General features: G+C 52.2%; 1 protein-coding gene across 2 annotated transcripts; it reads right to left on the reverse strand.

Annotated features, from left to right (window-relative positions):
• Positions 1-344: 344 nt before the first annotated feature.
• On the reverse strand, positions 345-20,343 carry GLIPR2 (GLI pathogenesis related 2). 2 transcript variants are annotated; one of them, XM_060013391.1, is made up of 5 exons: positions 20,258-20,343; positions 10,465-10,573; positions 10,005-10,108; positions 8,078-8,155; positions 367-984 (listed from the first exon to the last, which is right to left on the reverse strand). In XM_060013391.1, the coding sequence occupies exons 1-5, from the start codon at positions 20,268-20,270 to the stop codon at positions 824-826; spliced, it is 465 nt and encodes a 154-aa protein (XP_059869374.1). In that variant the 5' UTR covers positions 20,271-20,343; the 3' UTR covers positions 367-823. The 2 variants fall into 2 exon arrangements, with proteins under 2 accessions (XP_059869375.1, XP_059869374.1); XM_060013392.2 differs by lacking the exons at positions 8,078-8,155; positions 10,005-10,108 and having other exon boundaries at positions 345-984.
• Between the last annotated feature and the right edge of the window lie 2,216 nt (positions 20,344-22,559).

A 22,559-nucleotide genomic window follows, 5' to 3' on the forward strand; every position in this document is an offset into this window, starting at 1 on the left:
AGGGGCTTTCTCCCAGAACAGGCCCTAGGCCACCAGGCTGAGTGGGGGATGGGTGAATCGCAGGCCTAGCCCAGCTCCCTGGAAACCAAGGTGGTGCTGGGGGGCGTATTGAACTCTGAAACGCCCGTGGATTTTAAGAAAAAAGGGAGGGTGGTGGGTGGGCAAGGGGCGGTGGAAGGTAGAAAAATGCAAGGAAGTAAAGCTTTTTTCTCCATTTGTTCTTTGGCAATCCCACCAGAGAATTCCAGGAGGAGTGCAGATGACATCATGGCTTACAACGGAGAAATCTCAGTAATTCTGTGAAATGGAGCCCCTGCCTACCCCGTGTTTCCGATGGAAGCTGCTTTATATTTATGTGTTTAAAGCTGTATCTTGTGTCACATTTAATGAGGGTTTAATATTCTTAAATATCTACCAAAAGTAGATTACAATGCATGAAGGTCACATAAAATGAACTTCATTTTCTCAGCATCACAAACATTTGGAATACAGAAAGTCCAGGGATGGATATTATAAGTAAGGAAGGTACAAAAGGAGTTTGCTTAAAAAATTCTTTTAAAGTTTAAAAATTGATTCCCCCCCGCCAAAGTCCAAATAATTGTAGTCTAGGGAACCATCAAGGTAAAGGCTTCATATGCTCATTTCTTTGGTAAGAATGAATTCATGCAGAACTGTAAAACCGAGTGTGTGCTCAAGAGACTCACAGCATCACACGAGCAAGCACATACACCCACAGGGACAGACACACAGCTGAGTTTTTGTTGTTCTAGGCACTTCAAATCCAAGTTCTTACGTCTGCCACCTGCCCGTTACATTGGCCAAATTACTTCTTTGGAGGCAGGACATTTTCTTCAAAGAAGCCCTGGTTGACGACATTCCCTGCTGGGAAGTATCTAGCCACCACGAAGGAGGACCCATCACCTGCAGATGCCTTCCCCACTCCCATCTTCTTTGTATTCTTCCATACCATGGCAGTGAAATGTCCTGTAGGGGAGCAGTCATGGGGAGAGGGAAACAGATTAGTTAGCAAAGCCTGGAGAATGATGTTGCAAGGGACTCTTGAACCCCTGTGCCGTCCTACCATGCTGTGAGAGGCTTGATCTTCAGCCACCAATCAGAGGGAGGAGACACAAAACACGGACCAATTTTCTAATGCATCGGGTCCTCTCAGTCAGCCACAAAGACCCTACTCATCTCACTCTCTGATGCCCAAAGGTTTCATGGTCTCCCAGAGATCATGGCAAAGCCCAGAGACCCCAACAATTAGGATGCCACCCTACCTGGCACCTGCTTCCACCCCTCCCCCCGAACTGTACTCTTCAAGGTCACCAATGATCTCCATGTTCCTTCCCAATGGTCACCTTTTGTCTTCATCTTACTTGATATCTCAGGAACATTAATGGAGTCGACTCTTCCGCTTTTCAAAGGACTCTCCTCTTTTGGTTTCCTCTCTTGGCATTCCTCCCATGTCACTGCCTCTTCCTCTTCCTCCTCTATCTCACTTGTGAATATTAGAGGACCCGCATTTCCCAAGGCTCAATCCTGGGCTCTCTTATCTTTTCTTTTTGCACTCTTCAGGCGATTTCATCTTTCCCTGGCTCCCAAATTTCTTTCTCCAGCCCAAATCTCTCCTCTGTGTTCCAAACACAACTACTTACTTGACATTTCCACTTGGATGAGTCACAGGCCTCTCAAATTTAACCTGCCCAAACCTCACTCTTGATTTTGGTCCCTCCCATTTCCATGTCTGGTACCTCTGCGCACAAAATCCTCAGGGTGGCTCTGTATTCCTCCCTCCTGCTCATTTCCTCACAACAACCCATCATTCAATCCTGAAGAATCGGAAGGGTAAACTGTGACAAAGTGAGAGAGTGGCATGGACATATATACACTACCAAACGTAAAATAGATAGCTAGTGGGAAGCAGCCGCATAGCACAGGGAGATCAGCTGGGTGCTTTGTGATCGCCTAGAGGGGTGGGATAGGGAGGGTGGGAGGGAGGGAGACGCAAGAGGGAAGAGATATGGGAACGTATGTATATGTATAACTGATTCACTTTGTTATAAAGCAGAAACTAACACACCATTGTAAAGCAATTATACTCCAATAAAGATGTTAAAAAAAAAATCCTGAAGAATCTAACTCCAAAATACATCTCTAGTCCATCCACTCCCCAAACTGTGGTCTCAACCGCAAACTTTTCTCACTTGGGACCACTGCAACAGCCTTCGCCTGGCTCTCCAGAAGCCACCCTTGCTGCCTCAATTCACTTTCCACTGACATAGCCAGAGTGATCATTTTGAGACATAAGTCATATCTGTTTACTTCTCTGCTTAAAAATCCTTCCATTGTTTAGTCGTACCTAAAACGAGAGTGAATGCTTTGCCCCAGTGGCCTCGTTTCCATTCCTTGAACACATCCGGTTATTTCTGACTATAAAGCCTTTGCACACACTGGCCGCTGTATGCAACGCTCTTCTGATGACCAGCGTTTTCTTGTCCCTTAGGTGTCAGCCCAAATGTCACTTTTTCAGGGGCTTCCCTGGTGGCACAGTGGTTGAGAGTCAGCCTGCCGATGCAGGGGACACGGTTTCGTGCCCCGGTCCGGGAGGATCCCACATGCCGCGGAGCGGCTGGGCCCATGAGCCATGGCCACTGAGCCTGCGCGTCCGGAGCCTGTGCTCCACAACGGGAGAGGCCACAACAGTGAGAGGCCCGCGTACCACAAAAAAAAAAAAAAAAAAAAAAAAGTCACTTTTTCAGAGAGGCCTTTCACAATCACTCTTATTTCCTGAACACCTCCCTCCCCTGAGTCTTATTGCACCATTTTCCCCCTCGTATCATTCTTACCATTTGCAATGGTGTATCTGATTATTTGCTAATTGTTTGGCTCCTTCACTAGGCCATGAGCCCCACATGGGCAGGAACCAAATTGATTTATTCATCAAAGTACATGCAGTGCCCTGGCACAGCCTGACACATGGAAAATGTAAAATAAACCTTTGTTGAATGAATGAATGGAATGCATGAGTGAATGAATGAAAAGCATATGGAAGAACCATCTTGGACTAAGTTCTGCCACCACTGGAAATGCAGGCTTTCTACAGTTTGAGCTCTTTGAGACCTTGACAAGTTAGAGCCTCCTTCAGTTCCCTCTGCTCTGAGCCAAATAGCCCAGTTCCTTCTCAAGCTACTGCCTGCCCCTCCAGGTGCTTCTGTGGCTTGCCAAAGCTTCCCAGCATCATTCTCTCACTGTTCAGGCTGCCTGCCCCTCACTCACTGGTATTTTCAAACTGCTAACATAGCTTAGCTTCTAACTCCCCTCCTGCTTTGGGGTCAAAGAGCTGATGCTGTAACATACTCTTTGCTCAATGACCATAAATTCTCATCTCCTGGGAGTAGAGACTGGGAGTTCATCCTTTGCACCTTTCTCATAGAGATCCTTTGACAGGTCAATGGGATATTTACTGCCATGTCACAGAATGGCATTCATTTTCGAAAACAACCCCAAAGATATTATATTTCCTCTTTGAGGGCAGGCACCATATCTGTCTTATTGACCATTGGGCTTGGCACATAGTAGATGCCCAATTAATATCTGATGAAGAAAGGAAGAGACAGAGGGAAGGAGGAAAATTGTGACCAGAGTAGCTAAGCTTCCAGTGGCTGGTTAGGAAAGAAAGAGGGCAACTGCTTTATACCTATTAAGATGGAAATTATTTAATAAACAAAACCAAATAACAAATGTTGATGAGGATGGGGAGAAATTGGATCCCTTTTGCTTTGCTGATGGGAATGTAAGATGGTGCAGCCACTGTGGGAGACAGTACGGCAGTTCCTAAAATAATTAAATACAGAATTACCATATAATCTGGTAATTCCACTTCTAGGCATACACCCAAAAGAACTGAAAGCAGAACTCAAATATTTGTACACCAGTGTTCATGGCAATATTATTCACAACAGCCAAAAGGGGGAAAGAAAACAACTGCCCGTCGACAGATGAATGGATAAACAAAATGTTGTATGTATACACAATGGAATATTACTCAGCTTTAAAAAAGAAATAAAATTCCAACATATGCTACAACATGGATGAACCTTGAGGGTATTATGCTAAGTGAAATAAGCCAGACACAAAAGGATAAATATTGTAGGATTCTTACCTATATAGGTAGAATAGTCAAATTCATGGAGACAGAAAGTAGAATAGTAGCTACCAAGGCTTGGGCTGGGGGTGGTAGGAAAGGATAAGAGTTATTGTTTAATGGGTTTAGAGTTTCAATTTGGGATGATGAAAAAGTTCAGCAGATGGATGGGGGTGATGAGTGCACAGCGACATGAATGTACTTAATCCCACTGAACTGTATGCTTAAAAATGGTTAAAACGGTAAATTTATGTTAAGTGTATTTCACCACAAAATAAAGAAAGAAAGAGAAAGAAAGAGGAAGAAAGAAGGAAGGAAAGAGACAGGCTGGTACCCACACTCTTCCATTCAGGGAAGAGACAGAGTTGATATTTCCCATTGTGTCTTGTATTTGGTAAGGACTAAATAAACCATCATTAATTAAATTGTGTTTTTTCCCCCTATAAATGAACTCCATTTTTATAATTTTGAAATTTAGGTATAGTTTATTTCTTTGTCTACATCCCTAAAAGATTTGAGTTTATTAAATTCTTTATGAAAATAAGCAAACATAAACACTAATCAGTAGGGTTGATGTGATACAATCAAAGCAAGAATTAAAAGAAAACAAACACTAAGTACGATTATGCATCCTGACCACTTATCCTTAACCTCATGTTAACTGCTGCTCGATACACTTTGATTCTCACCTCAGAAAAGAAGAAACACTACCTTCCAATTCACCCTTGGTCCTTACACTTTTTTTGTTTTTTGGGTCCTTACATTTTTGAGTCACATTTCTTTCCCATCTCCAGGCTGTCAGCAGGTGTCACTGCTTCTATAGACTGTCTTGTTTTTTCTTCTTCTTTTCTCTTTTGTTTTTTCTAATTTGGCCACACCATGAGGCATGTGGGATCTTAGTTCCCCAACCAGGGACTGAACCCAAGCCCCTTGCATTGGAAGCATGGAGTCTTAACCACTGGACTGCCAGAGAAGTCCCTTAGACTGTCTTTTCATTAAGGCTCAGGCCCTTTTTCATACAAGGCTTTTCTCCAAGAGACCACATGCTTTGGCCACTGACCCACCCACTCTCTCTGTCACCCAGACAAGGAAGAGCTGCCATTTATCCACTGGTTGCCAAGAAAATAATTACAGACACCACATGCGCACCAGCAGTGTGAATGCCCGTGGAAGCCTATTCCAAATCGATGAGACTAAGTAATGCTTCTTCTGACTGGAGAGGTTTCTGTCTGCGGAGATAATTAAGCCTGGGTATTTAGAGATGAATTAAAGGACACAACTTCCTTAGCAACCATCAGATACACACTGGTTTCTAACCCTAAACTACTAACAGCTTCCTTCTTTTTCTTTTTTTTTTCCTAAAGGGATCACATCCTCTTTCCTGCTATGGACCCAAACTTCCTAGAATATGCATTTGAAAAACAAGTTGAGTAAGTTACAGTACATCCTTGCAAGAGAATAATGCATAAGAATGAGGAATCTCTTTCTGTATTGATATGGAACAATCTCTGCCAAGCTGCTGTGTGGACAAAGCAAGTGCAAAACAGATCATCTATCTGACACCAGAGTATAAAAAAGGGAAAAGGGAGCATTTACACAACTGCTGGTTCAGAACATCTCTAGAATGATCCACAAGAAACTGGTATTACTGGTTGGGAGGGAAAGCGCTGGAGGCCAGGAACGGAAGGAAGACTTTCCACCTTATACAGCTTGCAAATTTCATGTCATATAAAAGTATTATTTATTCAGAATAAACAAAGCCTACTCATTAAAAGAAAACATAAAGGGACTGCAGGAAGCTATTTTTCTCCGCTCAGCACAAAGCATAGAACTGTGTCCTTCATCACAAGACTTTGACGCAGGTGGGGTGCGGTAGGGACAGATTATAGGATATTTCAAAGGCCTTTGCACCTGCAACATGGACTCAGGTCAGGGAACCCCTGAACCATGGTGCAGCAAGAAGCAGCTCTGGGGGAGGCTGACTCATGGGGGATGGGCCTGAGCATCTTTAAGGGTCTTGCGAGCCCCGCTTATATCACCACCCAAAGCTGTGCTCCTGTCTGAGGATCAGGCTCTGTGTGACCCAGGCATCGTCCACTGGCACCTGGGATGGCATAGGGCCTGGAGGCTCTGGGGTTTTCCTCTTTAGGGCTGGGAGATGTGGGGCAACAGACAGGATCACAGTGGGTCAGTGGTCACGGAAAGTTGAGTCCCATCTCCAGTTCTGACACTTGAGAGATTCCCACCTTGGAGCAGGGGCCATGTAAAAAGCATCAGATTGAGGACAGAAGGTAAACAGGAGTCTCTTCCCCTTTCTGGGCCTCAGTTTCTCTTCTGCAAACGGGTGGAATAAAGCCCCACCTTCAAATGGTGTTGCAGGGTTACGTGGCCATGGAGGCAGAGATGCTTTTCACTGTCAAGTGGCGTGCACACACGAGCAACGCCAATCACTTGCTCTGACACATGTCTGATTGCCCAAGAATCTTGCTCAACGGAAAAGGACGTCCAGACGCTGTGAAATAAAACGTCTTCTGGACACTGATCTTTATGAAAAGAAAACCAGGTTCTGCCTACACGTCCTTAATCACTGGTAGGAGGTTGTCACTGTTCCCTCCCTCACCTCTCAAATCTAATTGCCACAGAACCAGCAATTCTCACTCAGGGCCTGACAGTGGCCTCCTTGTCCTGCCCCGCAGGGCAGACGCTTCTACCTCTCCCCACACGACTGCAAGAACCCCTGCCCAAAGGGGTGAGCACAAACCACAGGAAACGGTGACTGGCTCTGAGAACATGTCACTTCCTGCTTCTGAAGAAGTCTCCGGGGGTAAGAAGCCATAAGTGGCTCCATCCATGGGTGGGATGGGGTGGGGCAGAGGAATGGGGGGTGGACAGAGAACCCCCTTTCCAGTTTCCCTGGTGCCTTCTGGTCAGAGAAATGCACAGCCCCTTCCAACCCATCCTGGGCCCTGGGTGCATGTGAGTCGGTCCTGAGGAAAGACAGGAGCCTGGTGACTGCTGCTGAGGGGCGGGGGGAGCCCAGAGCTCGGAGCGGCTGCCCGGGGCTTAGTAAGCTAACCATTTACTGCTCACCGGGGAGGCCTACGCAAAGGCTGATGGTCCCTGGCCAGTCCCCTGCATCTAAATACTGGCTCTCAGAACGTCCCATAGAGGCCTCTGCCTTGTCCCTCTCCCTTGGGGACAGGGAAGAACAGGGAGTCGACCCTAGTTCACACAACTAATAGTGCCAGAGCTGAGACTAGATCCAAGCTTTCTGCATTCCAGGCCCTCCTGAATGACAAACTCGAGTATAAAGGTGAAGGGAGAATGCCTGGGAGGCTGTGAGGAGTGAGGTGCAGAGAGGAAGGATGTGAGGGTGTGGGGGGAGGAGGGAGCTCAGACCAGAAGAGCCAGCAGCTTGGCCGTTTTCTCAACGGCCCCAGGAAGCCACTGGCAGCTTAAGCAGGAGAGCAGCGTGGGCAGAAAGGGTCTTAGAATATTCTGGCCGCTGGGGAGCAGGCTGGAGCAGAAGCGGGATGACAGGTTAAAAGCGCTGAGGCATCACTCCTGGAGAGAAACACTCAGCGACCTTTGAAATCCACAGCCTCCTTATATCACACTCCAGTCAGGTGAAGAGCTTTGAGCTGGTGGGACAGGAATCGGCAGCTTGGGTGCTCTTGGATGGAGTGTGTGTGTGTGTGTGTGTGTGTGTGTGTGTGTGTGTGTGTGTGTGTGTGTGTGTGTGTGTGTGTGTGTGTGTGTGTGTTGGGGAAAGAGGGTTTTGCCCTCTGGGCAAAGTCAAACCACAGAAATATGGAAGAGGTGAAACAGGAGGGAAATAATTGATTTTCAGAGGGTTAGCTCCTCTCTGAAGTCAGACCCAAACTGCAACCCAGCCCAGGGCCGGGTCGCTGGTGTGACCATGTCACTCACCTGTCCCGGAAGTGAAGCCAGGCTGCTGAAAGTTGTAGTTCTTTATTTCACTGTACCATCTATCAGCCACCTCCTTTCCTGTATGGCAAAGAAAGTTTAAAACTCAGCAGCAAAATCAACCAACTCCCTATTCCTTCCATCTCCTCCCATTAACCCCAAAGCACCCATCCCACAGTTAGACGTCTCATAAAGCACCAACGAGCTGACATGGGGACTCCTGCCCATGAGCACATCCAGGCTGCAGGGAGGGCCTTGTTAGGGGTTGGAAAGAGCCCTGGCCTGAGGTCAGGGGACCAGCATCTGTGTCCCTGCCCTGACACTAATTCACTGTGTAATCCTGGGCAAGGCCTGCCCCGTTCTGTACAATCGGGTTGAATGCAACGTACTCCAAGGGCTTCTAATGATGCTCTGAGTTTCCGGGAGACCACACCTTCATCCCACCGCAAGTCTGGCTCCTGAAACACCCACAGGAGGAAATGTAATTGGGCCGGTGGGTCAGGGTCTCCACTGCAGGCAGAAGGGTACTCCCCTGGAGCATCCACTGGTCACAGCATTTCCCTGGGAGCGGCTGATCTCAGGGCCAGAGAGCTAGGAGCCTCGGACCTCAGAGCAGTAAGTCCTGAACTTGAATGAGTGCACCGATCACCTGGGGCTCTTGTTAGAATGCAGATTCTGACTTTGGAAGATCTAGGGTGGAGCCCTGAGTCTGCATTTCTAACAAGTTCCCAGGTGCCGCTGCTCATCCGTGGACCACACTTTGAGGAGCAAGTCCTTCGAGAACAGTGGCTACACAGCGGCCGCAGCTGGGGAGCTGTTCAAAATTACTGATGCCTGGGGCCTGCCACAGGCTGACTGTATCAGGGTCTCCGGAGGAGAGATCCAGGCACTAGTATTTTTTGAAAGCTCCACAAAAGATCCCAGTGTGTAGCCAGGGTGGGGAACCACTGCCCTAGAGATGTCCTACCCAACCCCTCTCTGTAGAGATGGGGAAACTGGGGCCAGGGAAGGTAGCAGATTTGCTCAAAGCCACACAGGGAGCCAGCGCGAGGAGCCCTGTCTCCTGCCGGCTCTCTCCCACCCCTCTCCCTTCTCCCTGCCAAGGCCCACAGTCTGAGCCTGGGGAGGGGCTGCGGGCCTCAGGCTCCTGCTTTCCCGGGGAGCAAGTGCACACTTCTCCTGGAGGGACTCTGCCTCAGGGAAACCAAGAGGACTCCCAGGGCCTCCCCGGGGAACTCCCAGGAATGTGAGGCCAGGGAGGGAGCAGTCATTCTCCCGAGGGAGTTTGGAGAAAGCTTCAGAGCACGAGGTAGCTCTCTCCAGCATTTTTCCTAAAAAGCCACCACAGCCTCGTCAGAGCCAGGAAGCTCAAGAATGTTTGGTCAGTGTGGTGGGATCACCATTCCAGGCTGTGACCTTGGATGAGAAATTGTCTTTCCCATTATTATTACTTTTTCCAGCACGGAAAAAAACTCTATTGCATTTTTTCTCGTGAAGAAAGTTAATACACAAGCACTGTAAATATTTTCAGAAAAACGTGAGGAACGTAAAATCCTTCTGAGGCTGGGGATGCTTCAGGGCCTGCAGGGTCAGGCTGAGACTCAGCACAGAAACGGTCTGTCTCCCCGCCCTCACTCCTCTGCTGGGAGCTCTTCTGGAAGGGGGGTGGGGCTGGGCAGTCTGACTCATCTCTGTGTCCCTGGCAGCCAGCACAGGCCTGGCCCTGAGCTGGCCATCGGAGACCTTGTGGTGAGCTGCAGTCAGCTCCTGGGAGCAGACAGACAGCTCTGGGGTTCTCTTCCCTTTTTCTGGGCCTGTGGCTGCATCACGGCGACAGCACCACGGAGGGCGCTGGGGCCAGGAGGGGCGTGCACGCTGGATGTCCTAGGCCCGGCTCAGGCAGGAGCGGGGGAGCCGAGAAACGACTCACCTGTCTGATCGTAGGATGCCCACGCCAGGTTCTCCCCGCACTGGCCACGACTGGACTCCGGGCTGTGCTTGAGGATCCTCGTGCTGGCCAGGGCCTCTGAATACCTGCCGGAGTCCACGGTGCTTCCTTAGAGCGAGTACGGCCCAGGGAAGCCCCCGGAGTAGGAGCCCTAACCTGGTGTGGCTGAACTTCCTTCCCTGCCCTGGGCTCGCCGAGGCCATCAGGGGCATCACACCTGCAACTCCTCTAAGCCCCCACTCCAGTCCCATTTCACAGAGGAGCACACTGAGGCTCAGAGGAACAATGGAACCTGCCTGGGTAAGTGGCTGAGTGGTTATTCAAGTCTGGCTGTATTTGCCCCCCAACCCACGTCCCTCCTGCCTTCCAGAGCCCATCTGGGACTGCAGCAGGGGCAGCACCGGGAAGGGCCCGAGTTGCCCGGGGCCCCGGGGGGACTCACTGCTGAGCCTCCCGGTTGAGCTTCTTGCAGAGCTTCAGCGGGGCGACGCCATGCTGCTTCCGGTACTCATTGTGGGCCTTCAGGACCTCGTCATTAAACTGCTTGGAAGCTGCAATGATTTCAAGATGGAGACTGTCTCAGCGTGGAGAAAAGAGCCACGGAAAGTATGCCAGCAGGCTTCAGAGCAAAGCCCAGCTCAAACCTCAGCCCACGTGCCCAGGCTGCTGCCCCGGTCTCTGCACACTGATGCCCCCTGGACTACGCAGGGCCCCATGGGGCATGTTAGGCATTTGGATCTTTATCCAAGGCAATGGGAAGCGACTGAATGGGGGCGGGGAGTGAGCTGAGGAGAGCTGTGTTTCTGGAAGACCCTGCTGGCTGCTGAGTGGGGGATGGGCTGGAGGTGCAGAGCAGATGGTGGGAGGCAGGACAGGAAGCAGCAGGACTTCTGCAAGAAAATGTTTGAAGGAGACTGGGTAGCTCAGAGCGGACCTACAGTGCATGGTCAGGGGGACTAGCAAGGGCTGGAGGTGGGAGCCCAGAGAGAACAGGCCTGGCTGGGGTTGAGGGGTGCCTGCACTGTCCCGAGAGAGAGGGACAGATGAAGAGAAGAGGACCAACCAGGGTAGGACAGCATTGGGAAGCAGAGAGAGGGGAGAGTGTGGGAAACAACGCGGTGGTGGGGTGGGATCAGCTGGGCTCAGGCTTGCAGGTGAGGGAAGAGGTGGAGCTTGTGTCCAACTGGGTCACAACCTCAGAAAAAGCAAGGCCAAGAAGTGGTGAAGCCAAGGGCAGGCCAGGTCAGTAGTGGACAGAGGTCCCTTCAATTCGGATCTGAAATGGAACCCCATCCATCCCACATCCTCCATCCATCTCTCCACCACTCATCCATCCACCTATTGATTCATGATCTAAGCATCAACGTCCAACCACCCATCCATCATCCATCCAACCCCAGCCCATCCCTCTGTACATCTGCTCTCTGAGTGCCTCCTCTGGGCGAGGTCCCATATTGTACGCTGGGGGTCCAGAGACAAATCAGCCGTGTCCTGCCCTCAAAGAGCTCACACACAGAAGGGAGACAGCCTTGTAAACAGACACTAGCCAACAGTGCGGTAGGGCCAAGGTGCGGGTGAGCACAGGTCAAGAGGAACTCAGAGAAAAGCAGCCTAACACGGTCTGGGAGACCAGGAAGGCGACCCCTGATTTGAGGCCCCACAGAGGTCTGGACAGGAGCCGGCCAGGCTAAGATTGTGAAGGCGCAGAGCGCAGCCTTAGGAATCTGGGAGTCCCCCTTCTCCCCCCCCCACCCCCCCTCCACCATGGAAACGGCGGGTGAGCTGGGTGAATTATGAGCGATGGCCACAGAGGGTCCACAACACTGAGCTAGTCCCCTCTGGCGGGAGCCTGCCCCTGAGGCCTGGCCATGGGCAGGGAGGGTGTAAACCAGAGGATGAAAGAAGCACCCCTCTGTCCACTAGCCTAGGTCACCTTCACCAGCCACCTTTCTCCTCCTCTGCTGTCTTCCCCCAGAGGCCGTGGAGATGAAGCAGCAGGGGTCCTCTTCCCCTCCCTCAGCCAGATCCCTCAGGTCTCCTGGGCCTTCAGATAGAATCCCACTGGGCCTCTGAGGGGATGTGAGGGAAGAAGACCCAGGGCTTGCCCTCCGGAGCTTTGGGCTAGACACCAACCCAGCAGAGGGAAGGAAACTGCAGGCTATGCCAGTGGTGGTCGAGCTTTCCAAGGGGTTTCCAAAATATTGGACAGCGAGTGGTCCTGACCTCAAACATTCCAGGGCCCGGCAGGGCAGTCCAGTGGGGTCCAGTCACAGTAATGTGGAGTGAGACAGGGACAGGGGTGGGAGAGGGGTGCTGAATGCCAGGATCTGGGAGATCTGGGTTGACAGGCAGAGATGGGGAGATGCTGTGACAAAGGCGTGGAGGTGAAAACCCTGATGATGGTAACTGGGCACAAGGCAGAGGGTGGAGCTACCACCTGAAGTCTCAGGCCTCTGTGGCCAAGAGGCCGGCCAAGCCCTTGTTGGAACGAAAGACAAGGATTTGGGGTTTACTGGAGGGAGGGGGAAAAGGGAAGATGCTGTCTAATGGGTATAGAGTTTCAGATCTACAAGATGGAAAAGTTCTGGAGATCTGTTTTACAGCAATGTGAATATACTTTACACTACACTAAAAAATGGTTAAGATGGTAAATTCTATGTCATGTGTTTTTTACAATTAAAAAAAAAAGATGTTGGGTTTAGCATGTTCCTGTGGATAATGGAGTCACAGAGGCTTTTAAAGAACATCTCAGGGGCTTCGCTGGTGGCGCAGTGGTTGAGAGTCCACCTGCCGATGCAGGGGACGCGGGTTCGTGCCCCGGTCCGGGAAGATCCCACATGCCGCGGAGCGGCTGGGCCCGTGAGCCATGGCCGCTGAGCCTGCGCGTCCGGAGCCTGTGCTCCGCAACGGGAGAGGCCACAACAGTGAGAGGCCCACGTACCGAAAAAAAAAAACCCAGAATATCTCAGGTGCAAGTGGCAGGAACCACAACAACTCACGGGAACCGCACTGGGGCCTCGCTGACAACACGCTAAAGAGTCAGCTGGGTGGCGTGGCAGCCAGAAACCCACGGGCTCCGGGGCGATGTGTTGCACAAGCCAGTGTCCAGCTGGAATGCTTCACCCAGCCCAGGCCCCACCTTGCATTAGAGGCAGTGAGAATCTGAAGTGTGTTCAGAGATGGTGATGAGGTGAAGGAGGGGCTGGATAGGTGGTCTTATAAGGGATGGTTGCAAGTACAGAAGAAGATCAGACTTTGGAAGACACCGTAGAGGGCCCTGCTGAATTCTGGGGCCGCACAGGGCAGAGCTGGGGCCAGTGGGTGGAAAAGCCAGGATGACAGATTTCAGCTCAGCCTAAGAAAGATCTTTCTCTCCATGAACGCTTTCTGAAGACTGAAAAGGCTACCTCGCAAGGTAGTGAGCTCTCCAGCACTGGGGACAAACAAGCAGGTGATGCCTCTCAGAGGGATTCAGGCACTGAAGACCCAGTCAGATGACCTTTAAGTCCCTTCCAACCCTGAGATCCCATAAGGTCCCATCAGGGTAGGGGTGAGAGGAGGCAAGATGACCGACTGACCCCAAACTTCCAGGAGTTCATAGCTTGTCTAACAAGTGATCAAGGTAAGTGTATGTGTCCATGCAAGGGCAGGTGTGGATACACACAAAGTGGCAGAAGGTCTCTATCTGAGTGACAGACCTGGCCAGGCCCATACTAATATCCCTTCCAGCTCCTATGTCCCAGGCAGGCCACGGTGGGACACTACGGGAGATGCATGGGACTGAGTGGCATGGGCAATGGTGACCACAGATGTATCAGGGAAGGCTCCCTGGAGGAGGTAATGAGGAGGCAAAAGCGCAGAAAGGGCCAGTGTGGAAAGGACCTGGTGTATCCCGGGGCTGTGTGGAGGAGGTGGAGATAGGGGAATGGGTGGGTCGCTAAGGTGAAGCCCATTTAAAGACAGCTCTGAGTGCTGGGGTGAGATACACTGGACTCTGGAGTGCTCAGGCCCTGCAGTCTCCTTGGCAGAGGGGACATAAGGCTGCTAAAAACTAGGTCACTGCACTCCCAGAACGTGGGAAGTAGTGAAACAAAAGTGAAAGTTCCTGCTCCCAACCTAAGCTTGTAGCCCAGAAGCTGAAGCCAGTCATTGATCCCAGCAGAGCCAGTGCCCTGGGCCAGGGTTCCTAGGAAGGGGTCAGGAGGGGTGCCCTCTCTCCCTGCCCCTGGCTGGGAGGCCTGGCGGCCCCATGACCACACCTCTGGCTGACTCACTGGTCCCCTCTCACCACGGCAGCCAGTCCCAGTCCAGGCGGCCCCTGTGAGCAGAACCTCAACCTCAGGGAAGCAAGATACCACTGATGACCGCACCCAGAAAGAGGCACACCTCACTTCTGTAGAGAAACCTGAGAGCAGATAAACATAAGGAAAAAAGGAGTCAGAGAAAACCCACCCATCCCTGCCTGATGCAGGGAGAGCCCTCAGAGCCACCCCATGGTTGTGGGGGGAGAAGAAGGGAGGGATTATGCCCTCATTTTGTGGGAGGGTAAACTGAGGCTCAGAAGTCACACAGCCTCAGGGTACCAGCCTGGAATGAAGGAGGACCTTTCTTCTGCTCGATGGCCAGTCATTCTAGGTGCCAGGCCTGTGCAAGATCTGATTTACTTCTCACCACCATTGTGGGAGCTTCCACTACTGTACCCATTTTTCGGATGAGGAAACTGAGGCTCAAGAAGGAAATAACCTGTCCACATTCCTACAACTGGTCCAGAGGTAGGCCCACGAGGAGAGAAACCCTGCCCTTAACCCCACCCCACCCCAAGGGTCACGAGACAGAGGAAATCATTGAGAAGAGAAAGATAGGGCCACCAGTCTGAGGAGGAGGATCAGCCTAGTGGGGTTGGCAGCCGCCTTCAGATCTCTGAGGGGAAAGAAGAGGAAGAAGGAAGAAGAGAAAAGAACTAAGATTTCTCAAGAGCCTCCTCTGTGCCAAGGCCTTTATAGACAGACCGTCGTGAGGGGCCCCAGAGGAAAATCAGGGGCTGTGGAGTAGAAGCTCCAGGGGGCAGACCTGGGGCTTAAGGCCAGAGCTGTTGAAAGGTGGAAGGGGCTGCCTGGGCCTGGCTCCTGCGGCTGAGGGAAGGCGGCTGGCCGGGGCGGTCTCTGCCGCTTGGAGGGTGCAGGCATCTTGGGTGGGGCTGGACTGGGGGCTCTTGAAGGTTCTTTAGGGCAGAGCTTCTAACTGTTGAATAAAGAATCTAAGGAGGTCCGTGCCCCTCCTCCCTCACAGCTGGTGGCTGCGACGGGCTCCTCCCTCAGCATCCATCCTCTTCGGAGGCCTCCCAGAGCCCAGCTGACTCATTTCTCAACCCTCGCCAGACTCCCCACCAGAGAGGCCCAGGACCGTCAGGGGCCAAGGCAGGAATTATGGACAGGCCCCTCTGGTCCCCTGGCAAGAGGCTAGAAGGCCTTTGGGGCAAAGCTGGTTTTGTTTGGTCCCCTGGCAAGAGGCTAGAAAGCCTTTGGGGCAAAGCTGGTTTTGCTAGTTTATCAGGAAGAAAGAATAAAAAGTTGATTAAAAAAACAAACATATGGGCTTCCCTGGTGGCACAGTGGTTGAGAGTCCGCCTGCCGATGCAGGGGACACGGGTTCATGCCCCGGTCCGGGAAGATCCCACATGTCACGGAGCGGCTGGGCCCGTGAGCCATGGCCGCTGAGCCTGCGTGTCTGGAGCCTGTGCTCCGCAACGGGAGAGGCCACAACAGTGAGAGGCCCGCGTACCGCAAAAAGAAAAACAAAAACAAAAAAAACCCAAACAAACATATATACACTAATATGTATAAAATAGATAACTAATAAGAACCTCTGTACAAAAAATAAATAAAATTCAAAAAACAAACAAAAAAGCAATGAGTTCCAGATGAGTAGCTCTTTTCAGCTTGGGTTCCAGGAAATTCAAGAGGCAAATCCCAGCTCTGCCTTTTACTAGCTGGGTGACCTTGGACAAGTTGCTTCATCCCTCTGTGCCTCATTGACTCCATATACAAAATGGGGATAACAGTATTCACCTCACAGGGTTGTTGTGAGAATTAAATAAATTAATATTCGTAAATGCTTTGGAACAGATCTGGAGCAAAGTGAACAACTATAGTTCAACTAAATGTCAGCTATAATTATTATCATTACTGTTGGGCAGAGGAGCCTTTAGCCTCCTAAAGGAGGCTGAAGTCCAAAGTTCCTCCTGGCCTTGGGGGAAACTGCTCCCATCAGATCCCTTCCCAGATTTTAACAGGAGCAGGGCTGCTGGTATTTAACCTGGCCTTGATGACCTCTTTCAGTACCTCTGAGCTCAGATATTTACTGAGTAGGTGAGCACAAGAACAAATGAATGAGATTCTCACACCATCACTGGGTAACCCTGAGGACAGGATTCTTCTCATTACAGAGGAGGAAACTTTGGTCTTTAGGAGGACATGTGAATTGCCCGAGGTCACACAGTGAGTCCACATTAGAGCCAGATCTAAGAATGTCCCTCCTTTGCCCCGGATCTCACACACTTTCCACCTTACATACATCTTCCTTTCCCTAAGCAAGAATGACAAGGATGTCCCAGTGTATCGGCTGCCCCTTTGTGATGGGCAATAGTCACTGAAGGGCTGAAGAAGCCAGGGTAGAGAGAGCGCTTGCTCTCACCAGCAGACAGGTGGTCCCCTCTCCAGCCCTGCCTGCCGCCACTCAGGCCTGCCCGCCAGCACTGGGCAAGTCCCTGCCCAGTGCCAGGGCCCTGCTTCCCCACCTGTGTGAGAAGGAAGGATGACATCTGTGGTTTTCAAAATAGCTTCAAGGCAGGGAAACCCTTTCTTTGAAACTTTCTTTGGAATCAACAGATGAAAATGGTACTGCTGGGACTGACCTGGCCACATGGCCTCCCCCTGCAGAGGTGTGAGGGCCCTTGCTCAGTAGAAAATTCGGATTAGTTGGTCCCTGAAGGTCTTTCTGCTCTGATAACCTCTGGGGCTGGGAGATGTGGGTCAAGGGATAAGAAGATTCTTAGAGACAATTAGAGGGTGTGTGGATGTCCCTAAGGGCCAGAGTCCAGGCTGAGAAACAGGATGACAAGTGGTCATTGTGGTAGAGGGGACAGCACCCAGCTGGGAAGTCAGAGAGCTGGGTACAAATCCTAGTTTGTCTACTTATTGGTCAGGGTGTGAGCTTGGGCGAAGTACTCAACCTCTGTAAATCTATTCAGCTGATAACAACTGCCTCACAGTGCTGTTACGAAAGTTAGTAACACATGTGAAATACCCAGCTCCAAGCCTGGCACACAGCAGGAGCAGAATAATTGGTGATCACTCTTATTAGGGACTATATGAGAGGCTTTCACTGAGCCCCAGGCCATTGCCTTTCTCTGCCCAGCTGCAAACTGAAGCCCAGCAGGGAGACCAGGGCCAGTGGCCGGACCTGGAAGTCTCTGAACACTGGGCCAAGTGACTCCTGGAATTTAAGCTGTTTTGGTTATGTGACACTTTTCCAGCAATGCCCGCTACCCCAACAGCTCTGGGGTATATCTGAGGTTGAAGATTAAAAAGAGATGGGCTCCTATATAGGGATGAGGAAACTGAGGCCCAGAAGAGGCAGGCTCCTTATGAGAGTCTTTGTGGAACCACAGAAAGCCCCTGGGTGGATACACGTCTGTGATGCCGCCTGTCTTTTGGGCACAGACAGCCTCAGGCTGGCAGCCCGGAACATCAAGGTTTGGGCCCGTGTCACCCAGAAAAGTCATTTTCTCTTGGGGTCCCTTAGGGGAGCCAGATGCTATCCAGGGGGCTCAGAGTCTTCGGGGCGGGGTGGGGGGAGAGAAATAAAATGCATGTGGCTAAGGGCCAGCATTCTGAAAGGTCCCTGGGTATATGTGGAGGGTGGGCATGGGAAGGGGGGTGGAAACTGCCTGAACCACCTCTAACCTGTCTTCCACCACCATCCTGCTGGACTCTGCACCTCCAGTCCTGGAAGGTGTCATCACCTTCCTGCACCCAGATTCATACCGCTGACCTTTCCTTCTTATTCACAGCAAGTTAATCACCAAGTCTGCTCGAGGCTACCATTTCAAAAATCCATCCCCGCTTCCTCTCCAGTCCCTTAGATGTCTCTGTCATCTCTTGCCTGAGGAACTGCAGCAGCCTCTCCCTGACCCCCATCTCCACCCTCTTCCCATCTGATCCGCCCTCCACCCTGGAACAGCTCTAGTCCTGCGGCTTTGAGATCGATGCTTTTCAATGGTCCCCCCAGGTCCCATCGGAAAAAGTCCAAAGTTCCAAGACACTCTGGGGTCTGACCACCTCTTCCAGGAGCCTTCACTGGACGCTTGGGCAGAGATTCTCCCCTCCCCTGAGCTCCCACTTCTCTTCACCTGTACCTGTCTTGTGGCTTAGATCACTTTCCACCTCTTACTGGAGCCATGTGGTGCCTGTCTATCCCCCCAATCCGCTTTATGGTGCATTTCATAATCCACATGAACACTCCTGAGGGCAGGGGCCATGCCCTCCGCAGCACTGGGTCCACAGCTTGGTACAGAGCTCATAGATGGTGGAATGGAAGGATGAGAGGGAGGGAAGGATGGAGGGAGGGAGAGAGGGGGAGAGGGATGAATGAACAAATAGAAGATAGGCACCCAGCAGTTCTGGAAAACTGTTTCTTAGGGAAGAAGCCAGAAACAACTGATTAAAATGTAGCTGTAGAGAATTTGTGGATTTTCTCCTAATCTATAGAGAAAGGAACTGATTTCCCAAGTAGGGATCTCAAAGTGCCCTCTCACATCTTCCATGCTCGTGTCCCCGCCCTCCTCTCCCCACACCCGCCACCTATCACATTCTTCTTTAACTGCAAGTCACCTTTCCATACTGTAAAAGACCCTGGGGATGATATAGGCCATCCTCCTTGTATAGATGAGGAAACTGAGGCACAGAGAAGGAAAGGGCTTTGATTGAGATCACACAGCAAGTGATTAGCAGAGTCAGGGCTGAAAGCCAGACCTGTAACTACAGATAAGGGCAGGTTAGGACCAATGCCAGAGAAAACTACTTACTCCCAACACTGGTACCTCGTAAGTCCAGATCTTGAGGACAGGTTCAAGAAGAGACCTAGCCTTACCCATCTGAGGCTGACAATCTCAACTTCCCATGAAGCAGGACTTTTGAACTCTGTTCAAAAGCTGTTCATTAAAAAAGCCTCCTGTGAGGCAGGAACTATGCTGAGATAGACATGGTTCCTGGCTGCCAAAAGTGAGGAGTCTGTGGGAAACAGATCTTTGGCTGGGTAGTGTCCCAACCTGACTGCTGGGAGGGCTGCAACAAAGAAGACACCAGGTGGGGAAATCGGGGTGGGCTCCCAGCACAGGAGTTGAGCCTAGAAAGACGGGGAGGATTTTCAACTTCACCGAAGTGGGAGAGGTGGAGTGCTGGTGGTGGTGGTGAGCGCTGGGAAAGGGAACCCAGCGGAAGAGCTATGCCCAGAGCACAGCTGAGTGCAGGGGGAGGAAAGGGGCTGAAGAATGTGTACTCTTTTCACCTGCAGACAATGGGATGGAAGGTGTTAGGGAATGACGGCACTTCACCGGGACAGCCACCTGGTGAGGATGGGCCGCGACAGGTCAGAGAGAAAGGGGAAGCCGTTGTTGGCAACCGTGTGTAGCCTGACTGAGTCTGGCACCGGGTAGGGGTGGAGGGGCACTTAAAGGAGGAGAGACAACGACCGAAGAAAAGGATGCTCAGAGCTGTCTTTCGGAGGGTTGGTCGGGGCAAGCTGTTTTGCAGGAAGAGAGGCTGTCACAGTTCTGTGGCTTTTTCCAACTCTAACCCTGTCCTGAAACAAAGCAAAAGCCACGCCTTGGCCGGACGCTGAGCGCTAATCCCATCAGCGCCTGGAAGCCCTCCCTGACGCAATCTCTGGCTCGCAGACAGGAGGACCCTCCCTCGGTCTCGCCTTCCTCCCTCTCTCCCGAGGGCCCGACGGCCACCCCGGCTTCCTGGCTGCCCCGGAAATCGCCCGCGTCGCGAGCCCCTCCATCCCGCACCCAGTGGTCCCGGAGCGCGGCCGGAACCGTGTCGCCCCGGCGGAGGCTGTCGACCCGCTCCCCGGGGATCCAGCCCACCACGGGAAGAGTGACAGTGAAGACCCCGGAGCCTGGGGCTCCGAGCCATCCCCGCACCCCGGCCCGGCTAGCACGGCGAGCTCACCTGATTTGCCCATGGCAGGCTCTGCGCGCTCTTCGGCTCCCGCTGCGCTGCGCTGCGCTCCCTGCCGGCCCCGCGCCGCTCCGAGAGCCGAGGAGGAGGCCGGGCGGCTGCAGCTCCTCCCCCGGCGCGGCCCGGCCCCCGCCTTATAAGGCAGCGGCAGCTGCAGGAGGAGGCGCCTGGGGCCACACCGCCGGCTGCCTGGAGGAGGCACCGCGCGCCTTCTCGCCCTGCTCCCGAGAACTTGCCCCGAGTGGGGACCCCAGCGACCGCTCAGGGCTCTCCAGGTGCGGACGGGGAGCCCAGGGCGTACTGGATACCTGTCCCTCTGGGGACACTGAATGGGGATGCAGAGGGAAGCCCACGCCTCTCACCCTGTTCCTGGTAGATGCTCAGCAACTGATGCGCTACGGGGACCGCGGGGCTCACAGTCGAGGTGTGAGGGTCGCTTCCGACCCGCGTCACCAGGGGTCGGTGCTCTTCCCGCCGCGGCCTGACCCCCACAAACCCCTAAGGCCCCGAGCATGCCGCCTTCCCCTCCCCAGTGACCCCGGGCTCCGAAGGGCATCTTCGTCCTCTCCCCAGCACACACCCTCTGGTGCGAGTCCAGGTGGGAGACGGGCACTCCCCAACCCTCCTGCGTGGCCGTCCCAGGGAGGCTCCTGCAGCCCCGCTCTGACCTGTCCTCTTGTCCCTCGTTGCCTGTCACACCAAGCCAAATCCCCCACCCCTGAAGTCAAACTAGACTTTTTTGCGGGGTTGGGAGGGCTCGCCAAGCGGCTTGCGGGATCTTAGTTCCCAGACCAGGGATCCAACCCGGCCTGGCAGCGAAAGCGCTGAGTCCTAACCACTGGACCGCCAGGGAATTCCCCAAAGTAGACTTTTTGATATTCCTCAAACACGTTCTGAGATTCCTCGCCTCCTTGCCTTCCTCAGGCTGTTCTGTCAGCATGGGCTGCTGGCCCATCTCTGACCATTCAAGTCCTACCCTTCCCTCAGGGCATAGGGGTCCCTTCAACTTCCAGAGGTCCTGACCTTTTCTGGCCTTGGGGCAGTGGTCAGTACATACCTAGCACTGGGGAGACTTGGTCTCAGTCACAGCCCCATCCCGTGTGAGAAGAGTGGGGAATAAAGACATAGCCTGGGGCACCTGTGTGAGATTCCCCAGAGTAACTCCTTATTGGGGAAGGGGCTCAGTAAACCCTAATTGAAGGAAGCTAATTTTAAGACCTTTCAATAAGTGGGCACTGAAGTGAACTGACTTATTATGAGGGTAGACCTTTTTTTTTTTTTCTTTTTTTTTGGGGGCTGTGTTGGGTCTTCGTTGCTGCACGCGGGCTTTCTCTAGTTGTGACAAGCGGGGGGCTACTCTTCGTTGCGGTGCACGGACTTCTCATTGCAGAGCACGGGCTCTAGGTGCGCAGGCTTCAGTAGTTGCGGCATGCAGGCTCCGTAGTTGTGGTGCACGGGCTTAGTTTGCTCTGCAGCATGTGGGATCTTCCCAGACCAGGGCTCAAGCCTATGTCCCCTACATTGGCAGGCGGATTCTTAACCACTGCGCCACCAGGGAAGTCCCTTAAGGGTAGACTTTTTAACACCAGGGGCTTCAAATATCCAGTAGGGCAAGGCTGGGCACTGCCCTCTTTATTCCCTCCCCTACGTCTGGCAAATACATTTACTGTAGTTTCATACTTTCAAACAGCATCAGAGGGGACCAAGTTGCTGCCCACTCTAAATCCAAAGAGACTTCCCGTGCTAGGTGGGGGTCTAATTCCCTCTGTTCAATTCCTCTCCCATTTTGCCAACAGATCCCCACTGAAATGACCAAATGAACCCAGTAGGAAGAATTCCATGTCACCTCTAGAATCTCTAGAAGGTGGTTTCCATGGTAAACAAAACTTCAAGGTGGTGCATGGGCTGAGAGAGCTGAGCACAGTGGAGCCACTCACTGCACGCAGCCAGAAGCCCTTGTGGGGACCAAGTTTCACTCACATCTCCTTGTATAGAGTTGAGGGCTAGAGGTGAGAGCCTGAGAATGGGTGGGGGACAGGATCCTAAGTAGTGGCATCTTTGGAGTCTGTGCAGGGTGGGATGCTGTGGGCTTTAGAGCTGGCTTTAGCAGCAGGCACGGGGAAGGGACAGTGTGCTGAATGTCAGTGCCAAAGTTGACCCCCTACCAAGGGCCCTGGGCTGGTTGGAGGGGGAGTCGCTGCCTAGCTGGCCCCAGAGAAAAGAGATATGGCAACAAAAGTCATACAGAAAGAGTGTTTGACCCAAGTTATTTTTTGTTTGTTTTATGTCCTAT

The sequence above is a fragment of the Delphinus delphis genome, chromosome 6, assembly GCF_949987515.2.
Source record: "Delphinus delphis chromosome 6, mDelDel1.2, whole genome shotgun sequence".
Lineage (NCBI taxonomy): Eukaryota > Metazoa > Chordata > Mammalia > Artiodactyla > Delphinidae > Delphinus > Delphinus delphis.

Bases quoted from the DNA above. Each gene is read 5' to 3' on its own strand.
- GLIPR2 (XM_060013391.1), bottom strand. The intron at 8,156-10,004 runs GTGAGTCGTTTC...TTTGCCATACAG, and splicing joins GGCATCCTACGATCAGACAG to GAAAGGAGGTGGCTGATAGA. The intron at 985-8,077 runs GTGAGTGACATG...GCTCCCCTACAG, and splicing joins TGGCTTCACTTCCGGGACAG to GACATTTCACTGCCATGGTA.